Source organism: Numida meleagris, chromosome 5, assembly GCF_002078875.1.
Source record: "Numida meleagris isolate 19003 breed g44 Domestic line chromosome 5, NumMel1.0, whole genome shotgun sequence".
Lineage (NCBI taxonomy): Eukaryota > Metazoa > Chordata > Aves > Galliformes > Numididae > Numida > Numida meleagris.
The window spans coordinates 65,134,251-65,156,301 of NC_034413.1; the positions used below are offsets into that span (position 1 = coordinate 65,134,251).

At 41.3% G+C, this 22,051-nt stretch overlaps 2 protein-coding genes across 12 annotated transcripts in view; one reads left to right on the forward strand and one right to left on the reverse strand.

The window, feature by feature from the left end:
- CCNT2 (cyclin T2) overlaps positions 29 to 22,051 on the forward strand; it is a 28,816-nt gene continuing 6,793 nt past the window's right edge. For 6 of the 10 annotated variants that reach the window (XR_002439137.1, XR_002439138.1, XR_002439139.1 and 3 more), the window contains exons 1-9: positions 29 to 854; positions 1,364 to 1,445; positions 9,223 to 9,351; positions 10,395 to 10,455; positions 11,486 to 11,548; positions 17,688 to 17,733; positions 19,062 to 19,225; positions 21,464 to 21,534; positions 21,722 to 22,051. The exon at positions 21,722 to 22,051 is cut by the window's right edge. Coding sequence is in view for 6 of the 10 variants with exons in the window: in XM_021397937.1 (XP_021253612.1) it covers positions 580 to 854; positions 1,364 to 1,445; positions 9,223 to 9,351; positions 10,395 to 10,455; positions 11,486 to 11,548; positions 17,688 to 17,733; positions 19,062 to 19,225; positions 21,464 to 21,534; positions 21,722 to 22,051 (1,221 nt within the window). In the remaining 4 variants the exon portion in view is untranslated. The other 4 variants (XM_021397940.1, XR_002439140.1, XM_021397941.1 and 1 more) reach the window with 4 other exon arrangements.
- MAP3K19 (mitogen-activated protein kinase kinase kinase 19) overlaps positions 9,052 to 22,051 on the reverse strand; it is a 34,159-nt gene continuing 21,159 nt past the window's right edge. The window contains exon 10 of one of the 2 annotated variants that reach the window (XM_021397924.1): positions 9,052 to 9,436. The gene's annotated coding sequence lies outside the window, so the exon portion shown is untranslated. Of the gene's footprint in view, positions 9,437 to 15,535; positions 15,674 to 22,051 lie in introns of those variants that run through there. The other variant, XM_021397925.1, reaches the window with a different exon arrangement.

A 22,051-nucleotide genomic window follows, 5' to 3' on the forward strand; every position in this document is an offset into this window, starting at 1 on the left:
CCGGTTCCCCGGATGCATTTCAAGCGGCTTCATTTACCCTTCGCGTTCTCCCCGGTCTCTCTCCTCCCCAGCCGGGGAGGCCCAGCACCGAGGAAGTACCGGTGGGTTCCCCCCCGGACGCTGACTCCGCGATCCCAAGCGGTTACCGAAACTACCTCGGTGTACCGCAGAGTGCCCGCATGGTTACACGTGCCGGCCGCAGCACACCCGTACCCCGTGAGCTAACGCTGCGCGCGCCGCTCCCAGCCCCGCGCTCACACGGCGCGAGCCGACCGACGGCGGGCGGAGCGCGCGAGGGGAGGGCCGAGCCAATCAGCGCCGGGCAGCGAGCAGCGAGGAGAGGCCGGCCTACGTCATTTCCGCGGTCCAGAGAGAGGCCGGTTCTTTAGCGGGGGAGATTGCGTAGCTGTTGCGGCGGCCGCGCGTCACGTACCGCGAGAACCATGACCCCCCGCAGGCCACGTGACGCTCCGCCTCTCCAACGCACGCGAACGTGGCGGCGCTCTGGCCGCGGCGCCGCCGGACTCTATGGTTGAGAGTAGATAGACGGCGCTGCCGCCCGATCTCGCGAGAGCCGCCATGGAGGGCGGAGGGGAGGAGGCGGGCGCGGCTCTGCCGCCGGCGGGCGGGGCCGCGGGAGGAGGGGGAGGAAGTGTCATGGCGGCGGCGGGCTCGGGCGCGGGCACCTCGGCGAGGGGCGGCGGCGGCTCCTCGGCGGCCTCGCGCTGGTTCTTCAGCCGCGAGCAGCTGGAGAACACGCCCTCGCGGCGCTGCGGCGTGGAGGCCGACAAGGAGCTCTCGTACCGGCAGCAGGCGGCCAACCTCATTCAAGACATGGGCCAGCGCCTCAACGTGTATCCGCGCGGCGGCGGGGGCCGGGCGGGAGCGATGGGCTGGGCCGGGGCGCGCGGGGGCCCTTATCCTCCCTTATCCGCCGGGCGGGCCTCTCCGCACGTGTGTGGAAGCCGGCGGGCGCTTCCCGCTGCCGGGGGTCGGGCCCGGGGATGCGGCGGGAGGAGGGGCCGCGCGCTGAGCTTTGTCGGCGCGGCCTCGCGGGGCTCTGCGCCTCGGGGGCTCGCCCGTGGGCCGTCCGCGCTTCGGGTTTCTAGAAAGGCGGGCGGAGGCCTCCGATCCGGTAGCGAAGTGCCCGAGTTGAACAGAAGCGCTGGAGCCGCTGTTTCGGCGCGCGTCCTCCGCCGAGGAGCCGCCCTCCCCTCACGGCCGTGCTCGTGCTGCGGCAGCCCCCGCTGCGCGCTGCTGCCCGCCCGCATGGCGGCACGCCGGGCCGGCCCGGCTGCAGGCAGCGTGTGGAAGGAACGTCTCCGTTTGTTATCGTTGCCGCTTCCTTAATTCGGTGCTCCAGATCTCAGCTTACGATAAATACCGCCATTGTTTACATGCACAGGTTTTATATGCATCACTCCTTCACGAAATTTAATCGAAATGTAAGTATGATTTCATACGTGGTCATCGTAGGCACGCAGTTTCGACAGCGTGGCTGACACGTGCTCCGTTCCTGGGCTGGGTGTGTGTTTAGGCGTTCTGGCTTCTCGGCGCGGCGGCTTAGATGCAACAGCGATAGTTTCTCTTCAAGTCCGAGTTACTTTACCAAGTAGCAATTACGTTTTTCTCTTCTGCCACCGAAATTAAAAACAGTAGGCGCCATCGGCAAACGCATCTCACGTGTGTGAAGAATGCTCTTGGGTGGTTTGAGTCTGGCTGGCGCTTGTGCGCTGTGGTGCCGGAGGCTGATGTGTAGGAGCGCGCTGTTAATGAATTGAGAGGCAGCGCTGGCGTGCTGCGTCTGGCAGCTACAGTATGGCTGTGTGTGAATCCGTACAGGTTATGTCTCGGTTCTTGAAAACGAATATAAATTCATTTAGCTACCTTTGTCTTAAGGTAGTTCAACAATAAGTTGTGTTAGACGTGAAAAATCTTCAGAACTCGTGAGAAAATGCTGACTGTCCTGCTTGAGCTAATGAAATAAGCACGCTGAGCTTGAGTACTTGTATGCGTTATGAAGAACAGCGTTCTCCAGTAAACAGACTGTCTTACGCTTTGTGGTGTGTTGTTTTTCTTTAAGCAGTTATGGAACTTAGATACCATTTTGAAGACTTCAAGGTCTTTTTTACATCCAGGGTATCAGACACAGATCTCAGAAAAAATAATATAATATTCTAGGGTTTTTTTTCATGACTTCTCTTGTTCGTTTTTTTTTTTTTGTTTCTCTGTTTTTAAAGTACTTCATACCAACTTTGCAAGAACAGTGAATTGTGATAGTGGGATGTCATTTGGTGAAGAGGATGGTTTTCCTCAGACCTTGGCTTGCTTTGGTAAAAGAAAGAAGCACAGAGTGTGACAGTGTTAGGATGTAGGCCAGAGAAGATCTTGGTCTGCCAAGAGGTAGAATGTTGCAAACTTGGCACTGCCTGGAGCGCGGGCAGGTACCGATCACAGTAGGTTACAGCAGTATCCTTTGTTGAGTTCGTGTCATTACTGGCTGTGCACACGGGCACCTTATTTGGTGTTTATTGAGCAAGGAATGCGTATCGGTATGTAGACACTCTTCAGAAGTGTATTGAATTATTTTTGTGCAAAACCTGAGGTAAATTCAAACTCATGCAGCAAGCTTGGCACCAAGACTGTAGTGTTGCAGGTCTTGGGGATAATAGCTAAGCCTGTAAGCGTAACCTGAGATCAGCTTCCATCAGTCTGAAAAACTTGAACAGGAGGAAATGTGTAATGTACATTTTGCTCCTGTAATGATAGAGAGGTATCTGTTGGACTGATGTACATACAAATCAAAAGGTACTTTCCTAGAGCCGCTTTCTAATTTTAGAGCAAGAATAGCACACATGCCAGTAAGTTCCAACAGGCTTTGTAATTAAATGTCGTGGAATCATAGACGGGTTTGGGTTGGAAGGGGCCTTAAGGATCAGCATGTCCTTCAGAAGTGTTTCTCAACTAATCAAGGGAAGGCAGGAAAACACTTGTTCTGTCCTTCTCCACCTCTGTATGGTGCTACCAGTGCAGCAGTCACCTGGAGCTGGTGCTGCGTTCAGAGCCTTCTCGGGCTGTTTGCGGACTTGATAAGCGAGGCAGCTGCTGGGAATGGAGAGCTCACTGGAGAGGCTCCCAGCAAGGGCTTGTGTTGTCACACACCGCCTGCTGGATTAGTGCTTGTCCTCCCAGCTAGTAGTTGAGGTTAGACTTACGTAGCAAGAAGCTTTAGCTGCTGTGTTCTGGTTTTCACTAGATGCTAGAAAATGCCAGGTCACTTGGAACTGGAAGCACGGTGCTGCTTGGATACACTGTGCCCTCCTTATGAAAACTAAGCCTTACCTTGTATTTGTGAGACTTAGCATTTACAAGTAAGCCCTGAAATGGCTGAATGCCATTGGGACTCCAGATGTTAAAGGAGCAGAAAGTGTATTGTTACATTTAACCTCAGGTAACAGTATTCAAGTAAAAGTTAAAAGCTAGTATGCTGCAAGTTAGCACTGGGAAATACTGGTTCCTGTTGAATTCCTTCCTGTATTTGTTAATGAGGTCAGACAGTAGCTTTCTGTGTGTGCTGATGGAGAAATTACTTTTTTTCCCTATTCTTCTAGGGTGAAGGGAGTGATCTAAAAGTGAACGTGAGCAGCTTTTACAATTCTTACTCCCATACCATCTGGCAGGTTCTCTGTAGAGAAAGCAAAAGCCAAGGACTGTAATAAATACTTAATATCAAATCTCCAGAGTACTTGGCAAGCTGAAAAAGTTAACAGTGTTTATCTGCTGCAAGAAGAAACTAAGCCTTGGAAGTTAAATAATAAGGTACTGTCAGTCTTGAAGCTGAGACCTAGCTAACATGGTCTGTGGAAGCAATCAGTTATGTTTCTTCATGTGTGCATGTGGTGATATCCTTCTATGGAAAGAAGGAAGGCAGGGGATAGGAATCTAGACAGCCATTGGTTGGAATTTCTTATGATCTCCCACTGAAAAAAATTTAGACTGCTTTCTTGCTTTATTGGTAGGTTAATGTTTTTCACTGAGTAATAAACACTTGAGTATTTATATTCATGTATGACTGTGGGGTTGTGCGAATACATGTCATATATGTTATATGCACTTTATTGTTTTAATAAACAAGTTTTCTAATGGAAGGTAATTTACTGAATAGATGTTGTGCTAATTCTGTTTTTATCTTAAATATAATAAATTATTGTTCAACAGTCCTGCATGCTTTCAAGATTTTCAGAGTAATCTGTGAGTAGGGAACAGAACTAACGGTGTTTTCAGTCAGTAGAGCCACAGGGGTGGGACATAGCAATGTGGCCGGTCCATTTGGAATGTATTGCATTTACTGCTTCACAGACCAAACATCCATATTTTTAGTGAATTACCATGGGTTAGCAAGTCACTTTTCAAATACTGTGGTTTGTCTGCAAAGAATATGTATTTTTTAGTTACAATAAGAATGATTCCAGCATCAAATTACGAATGCAAAGCAGGGGGAGAGCCTGCACGCTTGATGTGTTCCAGCAGCATGGTGGAAACTTGCTCAAAGCTGGTGAACAGAAATGGGTGTGCTAACTACCAACCTGCCCTCGCCATGCGAATCGTGTTTCAGTACGAGTCTCCTCAGCAGTAGTACAGATTATCCTGTGTTAGCATTGACCAGGGCGTAGCAACTTTGGTTTGCTGAGCATAAATGTAGGCATTGCTAAGATCGGGGGGTTGGGGGGAGCTTGCTGGCTTTTTATAGAAAGTACTGGCCTGTTACAGCGATACCTTGAAACATCTTAAATAGTATTTACAGAAGACTTCTAATTTTCCTGTGGTACTTCATCTGATAGTACATAGCCAATACTGCTTACAGAAGCGTATTATTCGGTACGCGGTGATTTCAAGAACAGAAGGGGGAGGAATCTGTGGTATGCTGGAGATGAGAGGTAAGGCATCCAAATGGTAGTTGTATTTTTAAATCTAATCCTTAGAAATGCCAAGTGGAATATCGAACAACTAGTTGATGATGTCAAGTTTTTTTTGTACCACACAGTGGGACATAGTAAAGTGCCCAAAGAGAGACTACAGAAGGAATTTTTCCTGAAGTGCAAGGTAGGTGAGTTAAGTGTGCAGGGGTCGGGGGGTTCTCTTGTTTACCATTCCTCTGTTCCCTTCCTGTTTTCTGTACCCCATCCAAACTGCAATATTAAATAATTGATTTTGCGGCTGTGCAAGTTCTCAAAACTTCCATAATATGAACCAAACTTTAGAGGCACTGTTTCTGGATGCTTCAGCTCTGTTTTTAACCTTTCAGTTTAATATATTAGATTTTTTTAAATGCAATTTAAGCTGCCAGTTGTAATGATTTCAAAAAAAAAAAAAGGCAAAAACTCACAGCTCTTAGAGTGGCACTTGCAGCTCCATCATAGACTGGAACCACTTATTGTCTTAGCTACCATGCATAAAGTTGAAAAACATGGTAATATTGACATTGAAAGGGAGAGGGAGTTCTTAGAAAACTGTGCCTGCTGGGGATGTATTCTGAGATGATCCCAAATGTCTTCCTTGTAGCAACGCTGTTTTTACAAGATGTCTTGTACTATTCATTGTGAAAAAGGACTTGTACCGCTTCTACCAATAAAACTTGCTGTATAATGCCCTTTGGCTGTCACAATAATGAGGCCTGTATGTTTTGTGTTTTTATTTCCTTGCCACTTGGTTTCTGATTCTCTGAGCTAGTAGGAGAGTGGGATGTAACTTCATAAATCAAGATATTGCTCAAACTACATATTTTGGTTGTGTGAGAACTTATTTAAATTATTTGGCTTTATGTCAGATGGGGTGCTTGTGTATAAGAAGCTTACAGCTTTGTCAAGTCTGTCTTTAATGCTGCTTTTTTGCTCCACTTTGCTTTTTCTGTCACTTCCAAGAATTAGAAGTGAATGAAAGCTTAATGAGTAATGTTGAAGTTCCACACTTAGCAGGCGATGTGTTCTTCGCTGAAGACTGTGCATGCCAAGTCCAAAACTTCATTAGGGTTTTGTTTTCCTCAAATCAAGGGAGACAAAAGTACTGACCTACTCCAAAGTGGGAGAGCGAACCCTAGTTCTAGACGAGACAAAGACCTGAAATTCTTTGGCCGGAAGCCAACGCTTCCTTTAAGTAAGTAGATAATCGTGGTGTATGTAGATTCCTGATGAACCAGAGCTAAATACCCGTTAATCAGGTTGACTTTTATCAGCCTCCAGAACCGTTTTGTGTAAGGTCCTGGTGTGGAGGCTTCGTGACTAGAAGTGACACCTCTTGGTACATTAAAAAATATCCTGAAGTCTGCCTGATGAGTGCTGGGCTTCTTTGGAATGAAATAAAGCTTGGTTGTAGTCAGACATAAAATAATACTGACTTAGGATTTGCTGATAACTTAGTTGTGCAGTTCTTAGTGGTTTGGTTCAAGAATGTCTCTGAAATGTAAATATTTCCATGCTAATTGCTAGAAGTTGCATTTTTCAAAAAAGTAAATTTGGAAAGTTCCATGTGTGGGATTTGGAACTTCACCTACTAATTGTGTAGAAATAGACCTTTTATTAGGATATGTTTGAATTAAACTTTTGCAAAGCTAGAAAAAGGAAGGCCCGAATGCCAGAACTAGGGATGATGTTATCCTTGGTTGGGGTGGTAAGGCAGGAGGGAGGAGAGAACAGTGCAATTGCTTTTGCTGGCTGAGTAGGCAAAAACAGCTTCTGCTGTTCTTCAGCCCAGCAGTAGGGCACTGCTGTGACTACCTGGTTTCAGAACAAGAGCCACCATCGTGAAAAGCTGGAAATTATCTTCTTTTGAATCTTCTTCCTGCTCTCCAGCCTGTTTCTGATTCCATATACGCATAACTTAGTTTTCCTTCCTCAGTGACTCCACTGTGCTGAGTCCTTTCCATGCCACTTTCAGTTTTCAGTCCATCAAAGTCTACCGCATTGTCTCTCTTGAGTAAAAATTGGAGCCTGTTGTAGTCTGTCTGGTGTCTTCATGAATACCTTGTCGTGTTTGTCCAGTGTCTTGTCAAACTTGTTTCTCTACAACTCTATTATTAACTATTTCCAATTTACTTCTCAGTAGTTTAGGTTTCTGTGGGTAGCTGGGCCTTTGCTAATTTGGGTCTTCCTAGACTCTCATTTTGAGACCATAGTCCTTGCTATTAGGCTGGCCCTGTAGTAGGAGCTGCTAGGCTTGCATCTCTCTAGTTAGAACTGCCCCAAATTGCTGAAGCACACCAGAGAGAGGTTTCCACGGTGCTCATTGGGATTAACTAGCTATGAATGAGGGAGGTTTACCTTGGCTCTTGCATTACTTGACTGGAGCACTGTTTGTTTGCTCTACAGTATATCTTCCTATAGCATTCATGTTGTGTTACATGAGAGCCTACTACTGTATGTCTTTTACCACGCATCCTTCTGGAAGCCACTGATACTGGAGCTTTCTGGACTCCAGAAAGTCTGTCATGTGTTGTGTTTAAAGGTTTGTCCCCTGGCTTAAGTGAGGCGTATGTTATTTAGTACATCCTAGGAAAGGGAATTTCTTCCAGAATTTCATGTCTTTATTTCAAGCAGTGTGGGTATAAATTTCTCAAAAACTGTCAGGATCTTAAATCAGAGTATTAGTGTGGCCCTGTTCAGTACTGCTTGACATCAGGCTTTTTTTTTTTCATTCATTTGCAAGGGTTAGGTTACAGGTTTCTTGAAAATGGAGTTCTTTTGTCTCAGTTGTGAGAGAATTTGCTCCCTGTGCCTTATTTGTTGTTGTTTTTCTGTTCTGTTTGTTTGTGGGTTTGTTTGGGTGCTTTTTGGTTGCTTTTTTAAGAGTATTAGGTTTCTTTGTTGACGCACTTCTGTTCCCCAAAGGGTACCCTGCCTTCTTTTCTTGGGGTGTCAATTTTTCCTTAACCTGCCAACTAGTAAGTTTTACTTAGGATCACAGTGAATGCTTCAGAGGGATTTGAGGAGCTTTCAAATGTATCGAGGGAGTACTTTTTGCCTCCTTAAATGTTAGAGGTAATCACTATATGTTCAATTCTAATTAGCTCATTGCAGCCCTTCATATATTGGAAGCTTTTTACCAAATGTTTCATTTTGGCATAACAAAGGGCTACTTATGAAGAAAAAAAACACGTGGGGGGAAGTATGACTATGATTCAACTCATTCAGTCTAGTTCTATGGGGTGATTAAATGAGAAATCCAGTACTTGCTCTACAAGCACTGTGCATTAATTAAACACTCATCAAGCAGCTATTTTTGAATCACTGAATAAATGCTTAATTTTAACTAATCTAATCTGCTGATACCTACATGAAGATTTCTGCCATCATTTTAATTTGTGTTTAATGTCGGCAACTTTTGCGTACGAGGAGGACTCTGATTCTTTTAAGTCATTTGTGGTTAACCATGTTTGTGTACAAATCAATTATAGCTGACAAGCATAAAAACTCCATTTCGTTGTAGGTGATGTGGAACTGTGAATTGGTGGTTTGCTGCCAATTTGTGATACCTAGAGTTCTATAGAATTGTATCTTCATATGTAACTTCTCTTTGCTAACACTGGGTATAGCTGGTGTTTTGTGAGTCTTTGTGCTTTGCTCTCCAGATACAGCTGGGTATATAGTAACATTTCTGGGAATAACATTCTTTCTGTTCAGTCAGCGGCTGCGCTGTCATGTTACGCTTACTGTGCTTATATTTGTATAACCTATATTTATGTAACAAGCTGTTTTTCTTAAAGTTCTCTGCCAAGTTGCTTGCTTCTTAGGAGAAACACATGCTATCAGGCCTTCATCTCAGCTTTTCTGACTATTGAAAAAGTGCTGTAATGGCTTACTACTGTGCTAGAACTTACATACACTTGATGAGAAAGCTCATCTAACTCGAAAAGTGTGTTCTGGTGTGAGTAAATCTACTGGACTAAATCTATTATTTTTGATGTTGAACTAGAATTAGGTTGACGTCAGATATCTTACTTAATAATGTAACTGAGCTTTTATGCTACTCCTTTCACTTGCTGCTGGGAAGACTGCATCACTTACAAATTAAACCATGATGAGTTACTTTTACCATCTTGCATGATTTCAGAACTTCTTAAAAACAAACAAAATTCAGCTTCTAACCCTTTTCTAATTACTCATTTACATTCTCCATTGAAAATTCAAGTCCTGTTTGTAAAAAAACGTACGTGTTTTTCTTCTTCAGATTATATCTCCTACGGCATTGTTCTTGGCTGCAAAAGTGGAAGAACAGCCACGGAAACTCGAACATGTTATTAAAGTAGTAAATGCGTGTCTTCATCCTCATGAGCCGCAACTGGATACAAAGTGTGATGTAGGTGGAAGTCGTGGTTTTAAATATCATCAGATGATGCTTCGTCTCATGAGCTGCTACATTGTCTTGACTGGATTATTGCTATCTACAAATGGGGAAAAAAAAAAACTTGTGTTTAAACTATTAAGTAATACAGATCTCTTGTATTACTTAATATAGTTAATTGAGGACTAGAATATTTGAGTTATGACCATTGGAGAGATTGTTCCTCCTTGAACTTGCATTATTTCTAAGACTGGTATGGTAGAGGTCTACACAAGACATTAAATAGGTTTCATGCATGGTTCCATAAGTCACATGCTTCACGTAGAGAGTTCAGGATGCTGACAAATGCTCAATCTGAGCCTTACTGTGTGCCATTGTCTACACTGTGTTTTAAGGGATGCCATACAGGTGTTGTCTGTGCTGTACATTTGGTCTTCCTTGCATTTGCCAAACTTCGTACAGCTCCCACTTCATAGTTCCCATGTTATTTCATTTCATGATGCTCCTTGGAACCATATGTATGAGGAAGTAAGGTGGAAACATGCCAGAGTTACTCTGCTTCAAGGTCAGGCTGAGCTAGTTACACCCTGCTGGACCTGAACTGACAATCAAAACTATTTACCATGCTCCTGGTTCTTGGAGTGACACGCAGAGCTGTATTAGATATATGTTTGAGCCCAGAACAAGGCTGGTTGGGTATCTCCAGCCGTATTTTAACGTGCTTGTGATAACCTGCTTAGAGATACTTGAGTTAGTTTGCACTGGCAAGCCTCCATAACGTGTATAGCAACCCCCCATCTCAAAAAAAATGCTTTGCTAGAATTATCAGATCCAGGGTAAAGAAATCTTACTGTGAAAGATGGTTAAGCTGGTATAACTAATTTTGCAGTAACATACTAATAGATACAGTGAAGCATTCTGAATAGTCAGCGCTCTCTGGCATGGATAGTGGTCTTTAATTTATATTGATAATGCCTATTAGTTAAAAAGGAAGTGTATAATTGAAATAGTGAGACAGTAAATACCTATGTGTTGACATGTTTGCTTGTTTGTTTCAGGCATACCTTCAGCAAGCTCAAGAGCTGGTTATACTTGAAACAATAATGCTTCAAACTTTAGGTATGTCTTTCTAAATACCTCTTCTGCAGCCATCTTCTCATGAACCAGTAATGGACTCAGGTAGCTGAACTTCTTTGCGCTGTTGGTATACTAGAATTTCACTAGTTTTTGCATGTGACTTGTGAGTCTAGTTTTATAATATGTTCATTTTGGAGAAAAAAAGGAATACCAATACTTCTCAAATGTTTTGGACAGTCTGATGGAGTGGAAATGTATACCCTTCAAAATAGTAGTAATGGTGTTGATGTTTCTTTATGTGAGGTAGTGTGTACTAAGCTAGCTGGATGTGTTCTGAAGCAAATGGTAAAAGCTTCATGCCAAATGTTCTTCCCCATGTTGTCTTTCAATAGAAAAATGTTATGTGATTGAGTAGGGTTACTGCCTCTGAATGTCAAAACGTGTATTGTTACCATTTAATGGATTCAGGTAATTCCAGAATTTGATAAGAAATTGTTTTAGCTTTAAAGTAATGTGAATAAAGACAAAGCTAGCAGGCCTGAGAATGCTGACTTAAATAACACTGTGAGTCTATCTTTAAAAATAAAAATAAAAATGTTAATAGTAGTGACCTAATTCTTAAAATAGCTTTATAAACAAAGATAGGTTTCTGGAGTGACTGGCCTATAAATGATCTTAATTGGTAATCTCATGGATGCAACACGTCTCTTAGTCCCAGAAATGATTGAATAAAGGGCATGCATGCACACACACTTCAGTGTCTGTGATACAGCTTGTATTGACTTAGAAATGCGCTAGAAACTGTCCGTATGTCATACTTTAAAAATACAATAGCTTCACAGATACTATACAGAACTTGAGAGTAATGCAGGAATGTTGATCTTTGAAGGGCTCTTGTATTTACCATACAAAAATACAAAAGGATGCAGAATAGAAGGTACTTAGAGTGTTCCACGATCTGTGTTGCGAAAGTTTAGCAAGTATTAGGTCTTTGGGAGAAGGAAGGGCTTTCTTTTCTGTGTATTTTACAGATGAAAATGTGTTGTTCTAAAATCTGTTCTTAACTCTTAAGGTTTTGAGATTACCATTGAACATCCGCACACAGATGTTGTGAAATGCACGCAATTAGTGAGAGGTCAGTGGCTTTTATCCCCTTGTGTAAGCCCTTTTTTTTGCCTTTACAGTAAAATTTGAAGATGTTATTTGTGTAATATGATCTTCTACTATGTTGACCAAAGAGTTTGTTTAAAGCTAGTTCCTAAAAGCCTGTTCTTAACATGTAGAGTTTGATGAAGAGTCCACTTCTCTGTCCTTAATGAATTTTTTGCTTACTGCTACATTTGATCGAGTGACCTGTTCCATCTCTTCTCAAATGACAAAACAGTTATTAGTTGAAATCTGAATTCTGGTTTGTTTTTCACTCTGAAGTAGTTTTACAATTAGTCTTTGTGTAAAATAATGGCTAACGCTAGCTTTCAACCTTAGCAAATCTCACAAGCTGTGGGATATACAGAGTATATAGCAGGTCTGCTATTGCATGCAAATACTTAATGATGTGACTAATTGTTTTTCTAAAGTAGTGTACTAATCTGGATTAGGTGGTAACAAACGCTCAACCTTCTGTTTTGTGCATCCCCTAACTTGCATGGAGCTCATGAATGTGACTCTAGCTAGAAATCTGTTTTCAGTATTTTTGAGTTTTGGCGCATGTTTAATTCTTAAGTCTGTTTCCTTCAGAACTTAAAAAAAAAAAAAAAAAATCTCTTATCATAAGATGGGGGATGGATATTGGGGAATCAATTGAGAAAGCTCATAAAATAGGCTTTTTGCTTTAAAACATGTCCTTTAATTTAAGAAATGCTTGGAAATGATTAGACTGTAGTTGCTGACCTTTAGTCAAACTGTTGTTGCAGTGAAAAATAACTAAGGGCTTCAAAGGTCTTCCTGCCCCTGTAAAATATCGGAAGGGTAGGTGCAATGTCATCAGGTTGACAGGGTCTGTTTTCTAGTAACTTTAGAAGTAAGGTTGTTCTTTGAAGGAAAAGAGTGTTTTTCTCACTTTGAAGTAGCTTACTAGAATTTGAGGAGAGCTGGTGTTGAATGTAGCTTATTTGCATGTCAAGCAGCTTCATCGCAGCCCTTGCTATTAGAACATCCTTTGCCTTCTGTCCAGATTTGATTGTGACTCAGTGTGTAATTGCAGCTAGTGTCTCAATAGACTGCGTCAGCAGCTGCAAGGTTTTGCCTTCGATTCTCTTAGTCAACATAAATGTAAGCACATTTCATTGATATGTGCGAGCCTCTGCACTTAAGCTCAGTGTCTAGGGGGAGCATGGAAGGGGTGGTAAGCAGTAGTGTGGCTTGTTCAGGACTTCCACGTTCACGCACATGTCTGATGGAAGCTTACAAACACGCATACTGTTATGTAAACTTCATTTCCTTTAGTCAAGGGTAGATATCACTCTACAGTTCAGCTGTTTCCTGTGTGTGCTGTATGCTACTTTTGTGTACTAACATAGTTCATGCATTGAAGGTACATGTTACAATTAAAACTTTAAAGCTAGTATTTGATGTCAGTGCAGTTTAAGAAAATAATTAAAATTCAAAATTATATGAAACTTTGAAATCTGAAGACTTCACTGAGGGCTGGAAGTCTGCACAATTCAAGAACTGGTGCAAGGTCAATTTAATACGGTTGATGCTTGAAAAGCTACTGAGCCGGGTAGGTGTGCTTCTTAGTGTGTGTACACATACAAATAGAATTCTTGCTAGCATATCCCCCTCCTAGGGGTGGTATGGGCCATGAACACAAGACTTGAATACTTCATTTTTAAAACATGGGGAAAAAAATCCATACATTTAAAACATGAAATGTGAAATATGTAGTGATGCTTAAAAGTTAATTAAGTAGAGAATAATTGCTATGGAATGTTAATTGTATGTATTGAGTGAATAAAGATATGGATTTCTGGCACAGTGATACCGTGATACAAAGATTTTAGTTTTTTCTCTTAACATCTACTTTTTGGACGGTGTTACTTTAATGTAGGTAGGTGCTAGACTTGGATATCCAGTCCTGAAGCTTTCAGTGTATACTGAAAACTGTTGTCTGTGGTAAGCCCTTTGAGCTAAAGAGATTGCTTTAACTTCTCAGTCAATCTAGGGTTGGTTCATGTGGTTCTGGTAACATATCTTCTTGGGCAAAAGGTATTATTGCAGAAGGCAGAGTAAGATCATCTTATATTAAAGGAGATTAACTCATCTAGGATTATTATGATCAAAATTTTCAGTGGTATCTTTGAGGGGTGAGGGAAGGGAAGAAGATAATTTGACTGTTTAAGCGGCAGAGGGTACAAAGTTAGCTGAGGACTTAACACGTCCTTAAGTGGACTTAACAAGGCTTTTTTGGCTCAGCACACGTGCACTGAATTATCATGTCATGAGAAAATGCACTGCTCCCTCAGAAAAGCTGGCTAAAACTGAAGTTTAATGAAGTAGCTAAGAAGATGCCTGATACCCTATATTGCTTTTTGTTGTCTTGCATCCAGAGTGGTGTACTTTATGCTCTCACTGTTACCTGTGTTAGTCTCTAAGATATTTCCTTTAAAAAATCATATTCTGTTGATGAGGTTCAGAAGTTCCAGCAAAGTCCTTTGTCAGAAGACCCTTTAGCCAGAAACAACTATTGGAAGGTGATCTAGTAAGTGGGAACTGGTGCAAATAAATTTAATGTGCTTGAACTTACAACTAAAGTTGTAATTCATCTTGAATTCATCTCAAGATTGAAAGTCATATTAGACAAAATAGATCACTGTTGATAAGGGTGACTGGATGGGTGTGTATATTGACTCAGGATGTTTAGGCATAAGATATGTAATTATTCATTCTGGTTTTCAGAGGTTCGTGGGTTCATAAAACTGTTCCATCTTTACAGTTTAGTCAGTATAGTAGTCAAGGAGAGGTGTGGGCTCAGTCTGTTTTCTGCACCATTCTTCCTCAGTGCCAAGAGACTGAGAAGAGGAGACAGGACCATCATTCCTTAGGATCCCACAGGTCCTCTAAGGAATCTGGGGCAGTGGATCCATAAAGGCCTGTCAGCAATCTTCAGTGCCCACTCCAAGGATGCTCCAATGATGAAGAGGAAAAGGGAAGAGGAAAAAAAAAAAGCAAACCCTTTGTTCCTGGTGCCAAACTACCTTTACTGGCTTGAATTCTAGTTGAGTAGTGAAAATGCCCTAGTGCCAAGACCATCACAATGTCCTCTTAAGCTCTGGTGCAAAATCAGTCTGTTCTTAGCTGCATCCAGTGGAGCTTGAAGGGGAAGGATCTATCTCCTCATCTTCATCTTGGGAAGTCTTCAGTCGTTCCTTTTTTGTTGTTGTTCTGGTACGCAACCTTCTTTTGGAACTGAAGATGGGATCACAAGAATTTGTAGGATTGTTCTCACTACTCTGCAGATGATAAGGTATCTCGAACACCCATGATCCTTACTAATTGTGGAAGCTGCACTGTCAAGTTCTTCAAACATACCGTAGTGTGGCTAAGTCAGGTTGATAAAGTTTGCAGAAGAGATCAATCTGAGGACAACTTAGATCTTAGTACAATAAGTGGTGTGGAAAAAATTCTAGACACCAGCTGTACTCCAGCCATGCTACAGGCAACTTTCACATTCTGAACTTTCACCTCAGTCTTTTACAGGCCTGTTCACAATGCTTAGAAGCTTCCAAAAAAAAGTAAAGCTGCCAGGACTGATCAGACTTGAAAACCTGTGCTATGGCTTCCTCCAGTCCTTTCTAGGTAAAATAAGTGTCCACCAACAGCTCCATTCAGAGGCCTGTGGCTTTTTTTTCCTCCTTGGAACAATTTCAGCAGCCTTCCAGTCTTCTGATATTCACTGGCTTATCCTCAGTCTTTATCTGGGGATGTTTGCCTGCTTTCCTAGGGTCCCAGGCAGAGTCAGCCACCGTGCTCCAAAGGGTAACTTGGCAGTTGCATTTTCATGATTATGTCAAGATCAAAGATAACTTAGTGCTGAAGAAAAGAATGAGAGCATCTTGGAGTTACATCAGTTGGTCTGTGTGACCACGTCCACTAAAGAGCATTTTTGCTTCACACTGGGAATTTCTTGGAGTCAGTAGCCTTTTGGGAGTTGTATCGGGCAGCAGGTCCTGTTTCAAAATCTTGATTATTGATTAAGTAATCCCCTGCCTTCTGGTTGCTTCTGCAGCAGTGAGACAGGGTAGGTTTTTCTAAATCACTCCTGAATGAAAAAATATCAAACTGATTACTAATGTCTGATGTCAGTCATCTGTCCTATATCTTACAAGTTGTAACAGACAAGCTGTGCTGGCTTGTTTTAACCTCTGTACTTGATTATTTGATTTGGGAAATGGACTTTGCGCTACTTTGCTACAAAGGAAATAAAACATAGGAACCAAGATTTATCAGTTTCAATTTTACTGGGCAGATTCTACTGAACAAAAACTGCTCTAAATGTAAGAGAAGAGTTTGGGACAGTTGTTTTCAGTTGTGTGTTGTCTTTAAAGAGACTTAATTATTGAGCTGAAATTCCTTCCCATTTTGGCAGTGTTGGTTATTTAGCGTAAATCTGTTGAAACAAATATGATACTGCTTGTAGTATAGGTAAGGTATTTATCACATTAATTTTTTTTTATTGAGGCTAAAAATATGTGTTTCAAGATGTGATTCTTTTCTTCCAGGTATGTGTTTTGATTTACTCAACTTTCAAGCTGATGTTAAATAGAAGTTTTCTGGCATCTGCTTTTCTTCCTTTTTTGAAAGTGCCATTTCAGTGAGAGTAGAGATGCTTCTTGGGCCAGTCCCTTAATTACAACATGTTATAACTGTACAGAACGTAGAAATTATCGAAGGTCCTTCAAATATTACTTCGAAAAACGAAGAGCAAGACATCAGTTTCAGTCTTGTTAAACTGTTCTGTGTTTTCATTTGATTTTATGATCTCATTTTACTTTTTCTCTTTTTGGGAATACTGCCTTGCACTTTTTTTTATGAGAGGGATTGGAAAAGGTTGAACTCCGTGGTTATCTGGCATACAACTACCATTACAGTTTGCAAACTAATTATAGTATAACCCTGTCACATAGCTCGCCTTTTGATTACTATGGACTAGCAGAATTTGTGTGCAGGAATGGATCCTTCTACCTTGCTCCTTCCATGTTCTTTTCAGATTATGGCACTGTCCATCTGCGTAGCGTGAAGACAAACCTGATTTATACTCTTTGGCAATCATTAAAAATAGTTAAATCATGATTTTAATACACTTTTTTAAATTAAATGTTAAAGGCCACTGCAGTATTTCTCAAATTTAATCGAAAGATCATTTAAAATAAAGTTTTGTGACAGTATACCCTTTGACATAAAATTCAACAATACACTTTCTGCAGGTAGCACTGATTTCAAGTGATAGCGTCACAGTAAGAATTCAATGAAGGCTGCATTCAATCTTCAGTTAATACCATTGTGCCCAGCTATCCCATTATGTACATGTTACAGTAAGTTCTTTTACTTGAGTGAGGATCACTGGGGTTTCACTGGTAGGGGTCAATGCTAGATGGTTGTAACAGTGTAAGTCATTGGCTTTTTGTTTCTGGTACGCTGCAGTCTCTTGCGTATTTTCTTCTGATTAAAATGCAGTTGTTTACTACTTATCAGAAGCTTTGACACAGGTTTAACAAGTGTGGAACAAAATGATACGAGTACTGTGCTCTCGATTAGAGGGAGCAGAAAACTTGTTTTTCTAACCATCTAGCTTGGGAGCTGTCTGTGTTCTGAGGTTCTGGGGGAGAAACGTGGTTAAGGTTTTGTTGGGGGGAGGTGGGTTCTCCAGCTGTACTGTCACTTTCCTCTCAAGGAGGAGAACTTGCATTGTAGTGATTGGTTTTTGTAGACTGCCTTGCTGCAGTTCACTGTTTGGGCGGGGGGAGGGAATCAGGTATTTCTTGAAGAGTGCTTCCATGTATGAGGCTTTGTGGGGTAGATGAGCAAAGGGAAACTGTACTGTGAGTTGAGTGAGGGAAGAGCCGGTGGACCAAAGGACTGGTCCATCTCCAGTTACTGAACGTAACGGACGCTTCTCTATCTTGAAAAGACTTTAAAGGCTAGCTAGTTAAATTCAAAACAGTTCTGTGAAAATAGTAAATGGTGCTTTTGGAAGGTAAAACTGTTTTAGTTTTGGAATGAACCTGGTAAGTTAGCACAGATCCTTAATCACTTTGTTTTTCTTTTTCTTACAGCAAGCAAGGATTTGGCACAGACATCCTATTTCATGGCTACCAACAGGTTGTTATCCTGAACCTCTTTGTTGCACTGTTGTAGCACACTATAGCTTCCTTTACTGCAGGGCCCCCTACATGTGTCTTACCCTTGTTGCAACAGGAGACTGGGCCATCTACAGTGGTGGTACCTTTCTGTTTGCAGTGCGGTGTATTGTACAAGGGCTTGATGGCACAAAGGGGTTAAATGCACAATGAGAAGTGTAGTGGTGCTTTCTGATGACATTTTCTCGATTGTGAGTGCATAAGTCTAAAATTGGTAGCCTGAATAGCAGCTAAAGATTACAGAGAGCTAAACTTAACCTAGAAATTCGAGGATCTTGGTAAGTACAAAACTATTTTTAGTTTACACTTCTAGTTAATGGCAGTTTTCTCTTAACTTTAAATATATTGATCCATTCGTATCTTATAAAACTGTAGTGGGCCTAAAATCTTTTCATCTGGTTGATTTTTTTTTTCTTTTCAAGTAGACAAGAAGTAATCCAGTGTTCTTCCTTTTAGAAACAGCTCTTTAATTTTAATATAAGTACTTACATAAATTTAAGTTAACTGATTCCAGGTGAAGATTGTGTATGGATAGGCGGTTGTAGAAAGACAGAATTTGAGAGTAGGTTTTAGTGTCGATTTCTTGATGACTGCCGTTTATTTCTTGCAAGACAACATTGCATTTTATTAGGATTACATTAGATGTATCTAGTTGTTAAGTAACATCTACTGGTTGGTTAGAATTATTCCAGACAAATATTTCCTGGTGGTTCTTTAGTGAGCAGAGTTCTGTATTTGAAGCAGCTGTTAAGACAAGCTGCGATAAAGCAGTGAAGCTGAACAGAAGCCTGTGTACTGCTGCCAGCTAGAAGCTACAGTTGAGTTCACAAATACCACAAACTCAGGCCTGGTGAAAGCTAAACTCAAAAGTAATTCACTTGGCCTCTTTGAAACTTTGGGTATCTTCATCTAATCATCTAAATCAAAAGACTGTATAATGAGCTGTATTTTTTTTTTACTGTAGTTAAAATTTTAATTGACCATATTACACTAATTTCTTTTTTAGTACTTAAGTACAGAAGAATAAGTGGTAAATTTATTTACTATTAGCCAGACTTTTTATAGGAAAAGCAAATTAAACTTTGTCAGATAAATGCCTTGCCCTTTGTTTTACGAAGGCAGTAAGGCATCTTAAGAATTTAGTCAGAAAAATGTTCCGTGAACTGCTGTTTAACTATTGTTGTTTGACAAATGATCTTAAGCTGTATGTTAATGGCTGATTTGTTTGGTTTTCCTGTTTTACATGTTTGATTTCCTTTGGTTCCTCGTTACAAAATTTGTGTGCAACAGTCTTCACCTTACTACATTCTGTCTTCAATACAAGCCTACAGTGATAGCTTGTGTGTGCATTCACTTGGCCTGCAAGTGGTCCAACTGGGAGATTCCAGTATCAACTGATGGAAAACACTGGTGGGAATATGTAGATCCTTCAGTTACTCTGGAATTACTAGATGGTAAGTAATGCTGCCTTTTCATATCTTGAGATTCAAATGCTTATTAACGTGGCTGTAAAAGTAGTAGCATAGTACTGTAAGAGCATAGCTTTAATCCCAAAACAAGTCTCACTGATTTCACTTACTGAATCCTCAGATAAGAGTAAGGTATGGGAGAAGGAAGAACTTAAGAAGACAGTTTTGAAACTCATCTTATTTAAACTTGTGAGCTGGGATTTCCATGTACCTTTTGTAGGTGCAGGTTAGAGTTCTGCTTTTAAATGCTTTCCAGAACAAGGAAAACAGGTAGAGGAACATCTCTGCAAATCCATGCAGTTCTGATAATTTTATGTACGTCAGTGTTCAAATCTCTGTCACTGAGACAACTCTTCTCAAGTCATAACGTTAGAATTACCTTTGTTAATTTGGCAGTTTTATGTTAACATTGGGTATAGCCTATGATACCTCAAACTACTGCAGAAACTGTGTTCTCTTGTTGAATGTGCTATCCTGTTAGTTTGCAATTAGAAAGTTCAAAAGACGGGAACTGCACTTAGTGCAGCGGAGTCTGAATTTAAAGCTTGTTGTTACAGAGGTGGTAGTTTCTAGGGTTCTCAAATCTTCTGGTCTTTACTGGTAGTTCTAGAGGGAATAACTTGTTTCAGAGGAGTGGTAGAAGCTTGCAGGCATTATATGGCCCACCACAGCTCCCCATGCCCTGCTTTTCATGTCTGCTGAGCTTTTATTTCTTAATGACAAAACTGTTTGAAAGTGAAAATTTAAGCAGATGCCACATGAAGCACAGAACCAGATGAACTTGAAATTGTGAGTTCAAATGTTTCTGTCTTAGGGTTCCTCAGGTTGTACCTGTAGCTTCAAATACTACTCTGCCTTCTCATCTGGCTGTTGGCTCTGCACGTGTGGTGAGCAGGCATCACTATGATTTCTAACTTCTCGTGAGATGTTCTGTGAGCCCTCAGTGAACACCATTAAATTCTTAACCTTTTATGGAGCTGGTGTGTGTAATAAGGACTCAGGAGCAGACTAAAGTGGTGAGGCACTTTCGCAATTAGAAGAAATTTGGTTTGTAACTTCGAATCATATAATCCTTAAGAGTTGGAAGGTACCTCTGAGGGCCATCTAGTCCAGCTTCCCTGCAATGAACAGGGACATGCACAGCTAGATAAGGTTACCCAGGGCCTGATCCAGCCTTGCTTTGACAGCCTCCAGGGACAGGGCATCAACTGCAACACTAGGTAACCTGTTCCAGTGCCTCACCACCCTCACTGTAAAAGATTTTTCCTTTTATCTAATCCAAATCTACCCTCCCTGAGCTTGAAGCCATTTCCGCTTGTTCTGTCACCACAGACCCTGCTAATGAGTCTGTCCCCTTGTTTCCTGTAGCTCCCCTTTAGATGCTGAAAGGCCCTTATCAGGTCACCTCGCAGCCTTCTCTTCTCCAGGCTGAACAGCCCCAGCTCTCTCAGCCTGTTCTCATAGGACAGGTGTTCCATTCCATGGATCATTTTTGTGGCCCTGACTTGCTTTGGCATTCTGGAGATGCCAGTTCTTCCAGACCTGCAGTAGGTCTACAGTGTCACTAATTTTTTTTGCTTATGAGTAAAATTAAATTTCAATTGAAAGTAATTTTTTTGTGCAAGCTGACAAGTATAGAGAGCTAGGTATTCTTGTGGCTGTACAACTTTCAAAGGTGTTTAGTAAAAAACACAGCCAGCTACTTCGCCTTGAATACAAATCAAAAACTATTGTTTAAAATTGTGCTTCAGAGGGTCAGATGGCTGATACTTTGCCCAGAGCTGTTACTGGTTGTTCCTTAAGTTCAGTGGAATAATTGAAACCATGACTTAAATTTTCTTTAAAGTCTAAACTTCTTAACTTCACACAATAAATGCTTAAGCTGAGTGACAAACGTCTTATTTCCGGAGCTTTTGTGCAGTTTCCTCTAGAAAATTTTTTGTCTAATAAATGCAGACTCTGCAAGAGTATGAATAAAATTTGAAATGTGGGCCTGCTTTTCAGAATGTGTGTGGTGGATGGAGGTCTGTCGTACTGCAATTCTGTAGCTTTTTTTGTTCAGCACTTGTCAAGCAAGATTTTGATTAAATAATGATTCAGATCATGTGTAGCCTGCAGTAACAACTGCTGAAGCAGTATTCTGTTAGTCTAGAAAAACTACTGAAGTTAAACCTGCTTATTACAAAATCAGATGTAAAACATCTTTTCTGTTTCTCTACTCAGAACTAACTCATGAGTTTCTTCAAATACTGGAGAAAACACCTAGCAGGCTGAAGAGAATTAGAAATTGGAGGGTAAGAAATTTTCCTGTATCAGTGCAGCAAATAGAAGTTCCTGGAAGAACTATGAACTGCTCTTTATTCCCCCAGCTGTGCTGGGGGATAAAACCTGGAGTCGGCTTTTATCCTCACCTGTGAGCTAAAGTGGAATGTTTTTTACAAGTGTTCTAAGCTTTCTATTTTCTCATTTCTTTTTCCCCAGGCTAATCAAGCTGCTAAGAAACCTAAAGGTGATGGACAGGTATCTGAGAACTCGCTTCTTGGCTCATCTTTGGTCCAGAATTCCATTTTGGTGGATACAGTTACTGGTGTAGCTGCAAACACAAGTTTCCAAAAACCATCAACGTCATTTCCTGCACCAGTACCTCTGACCTCAGGAAGTATTTCTGTTCCAGATAGTCATGCACCTGAAAATTTGGCAATACTAGCAACAGGAATGCCAAGTACCTCATACAATTTGGCATCACACCAGGAATGGCCTCAGCATCAAGAACAAACAAGGACAGAACAAATATACTCTCAAAAACAGGAG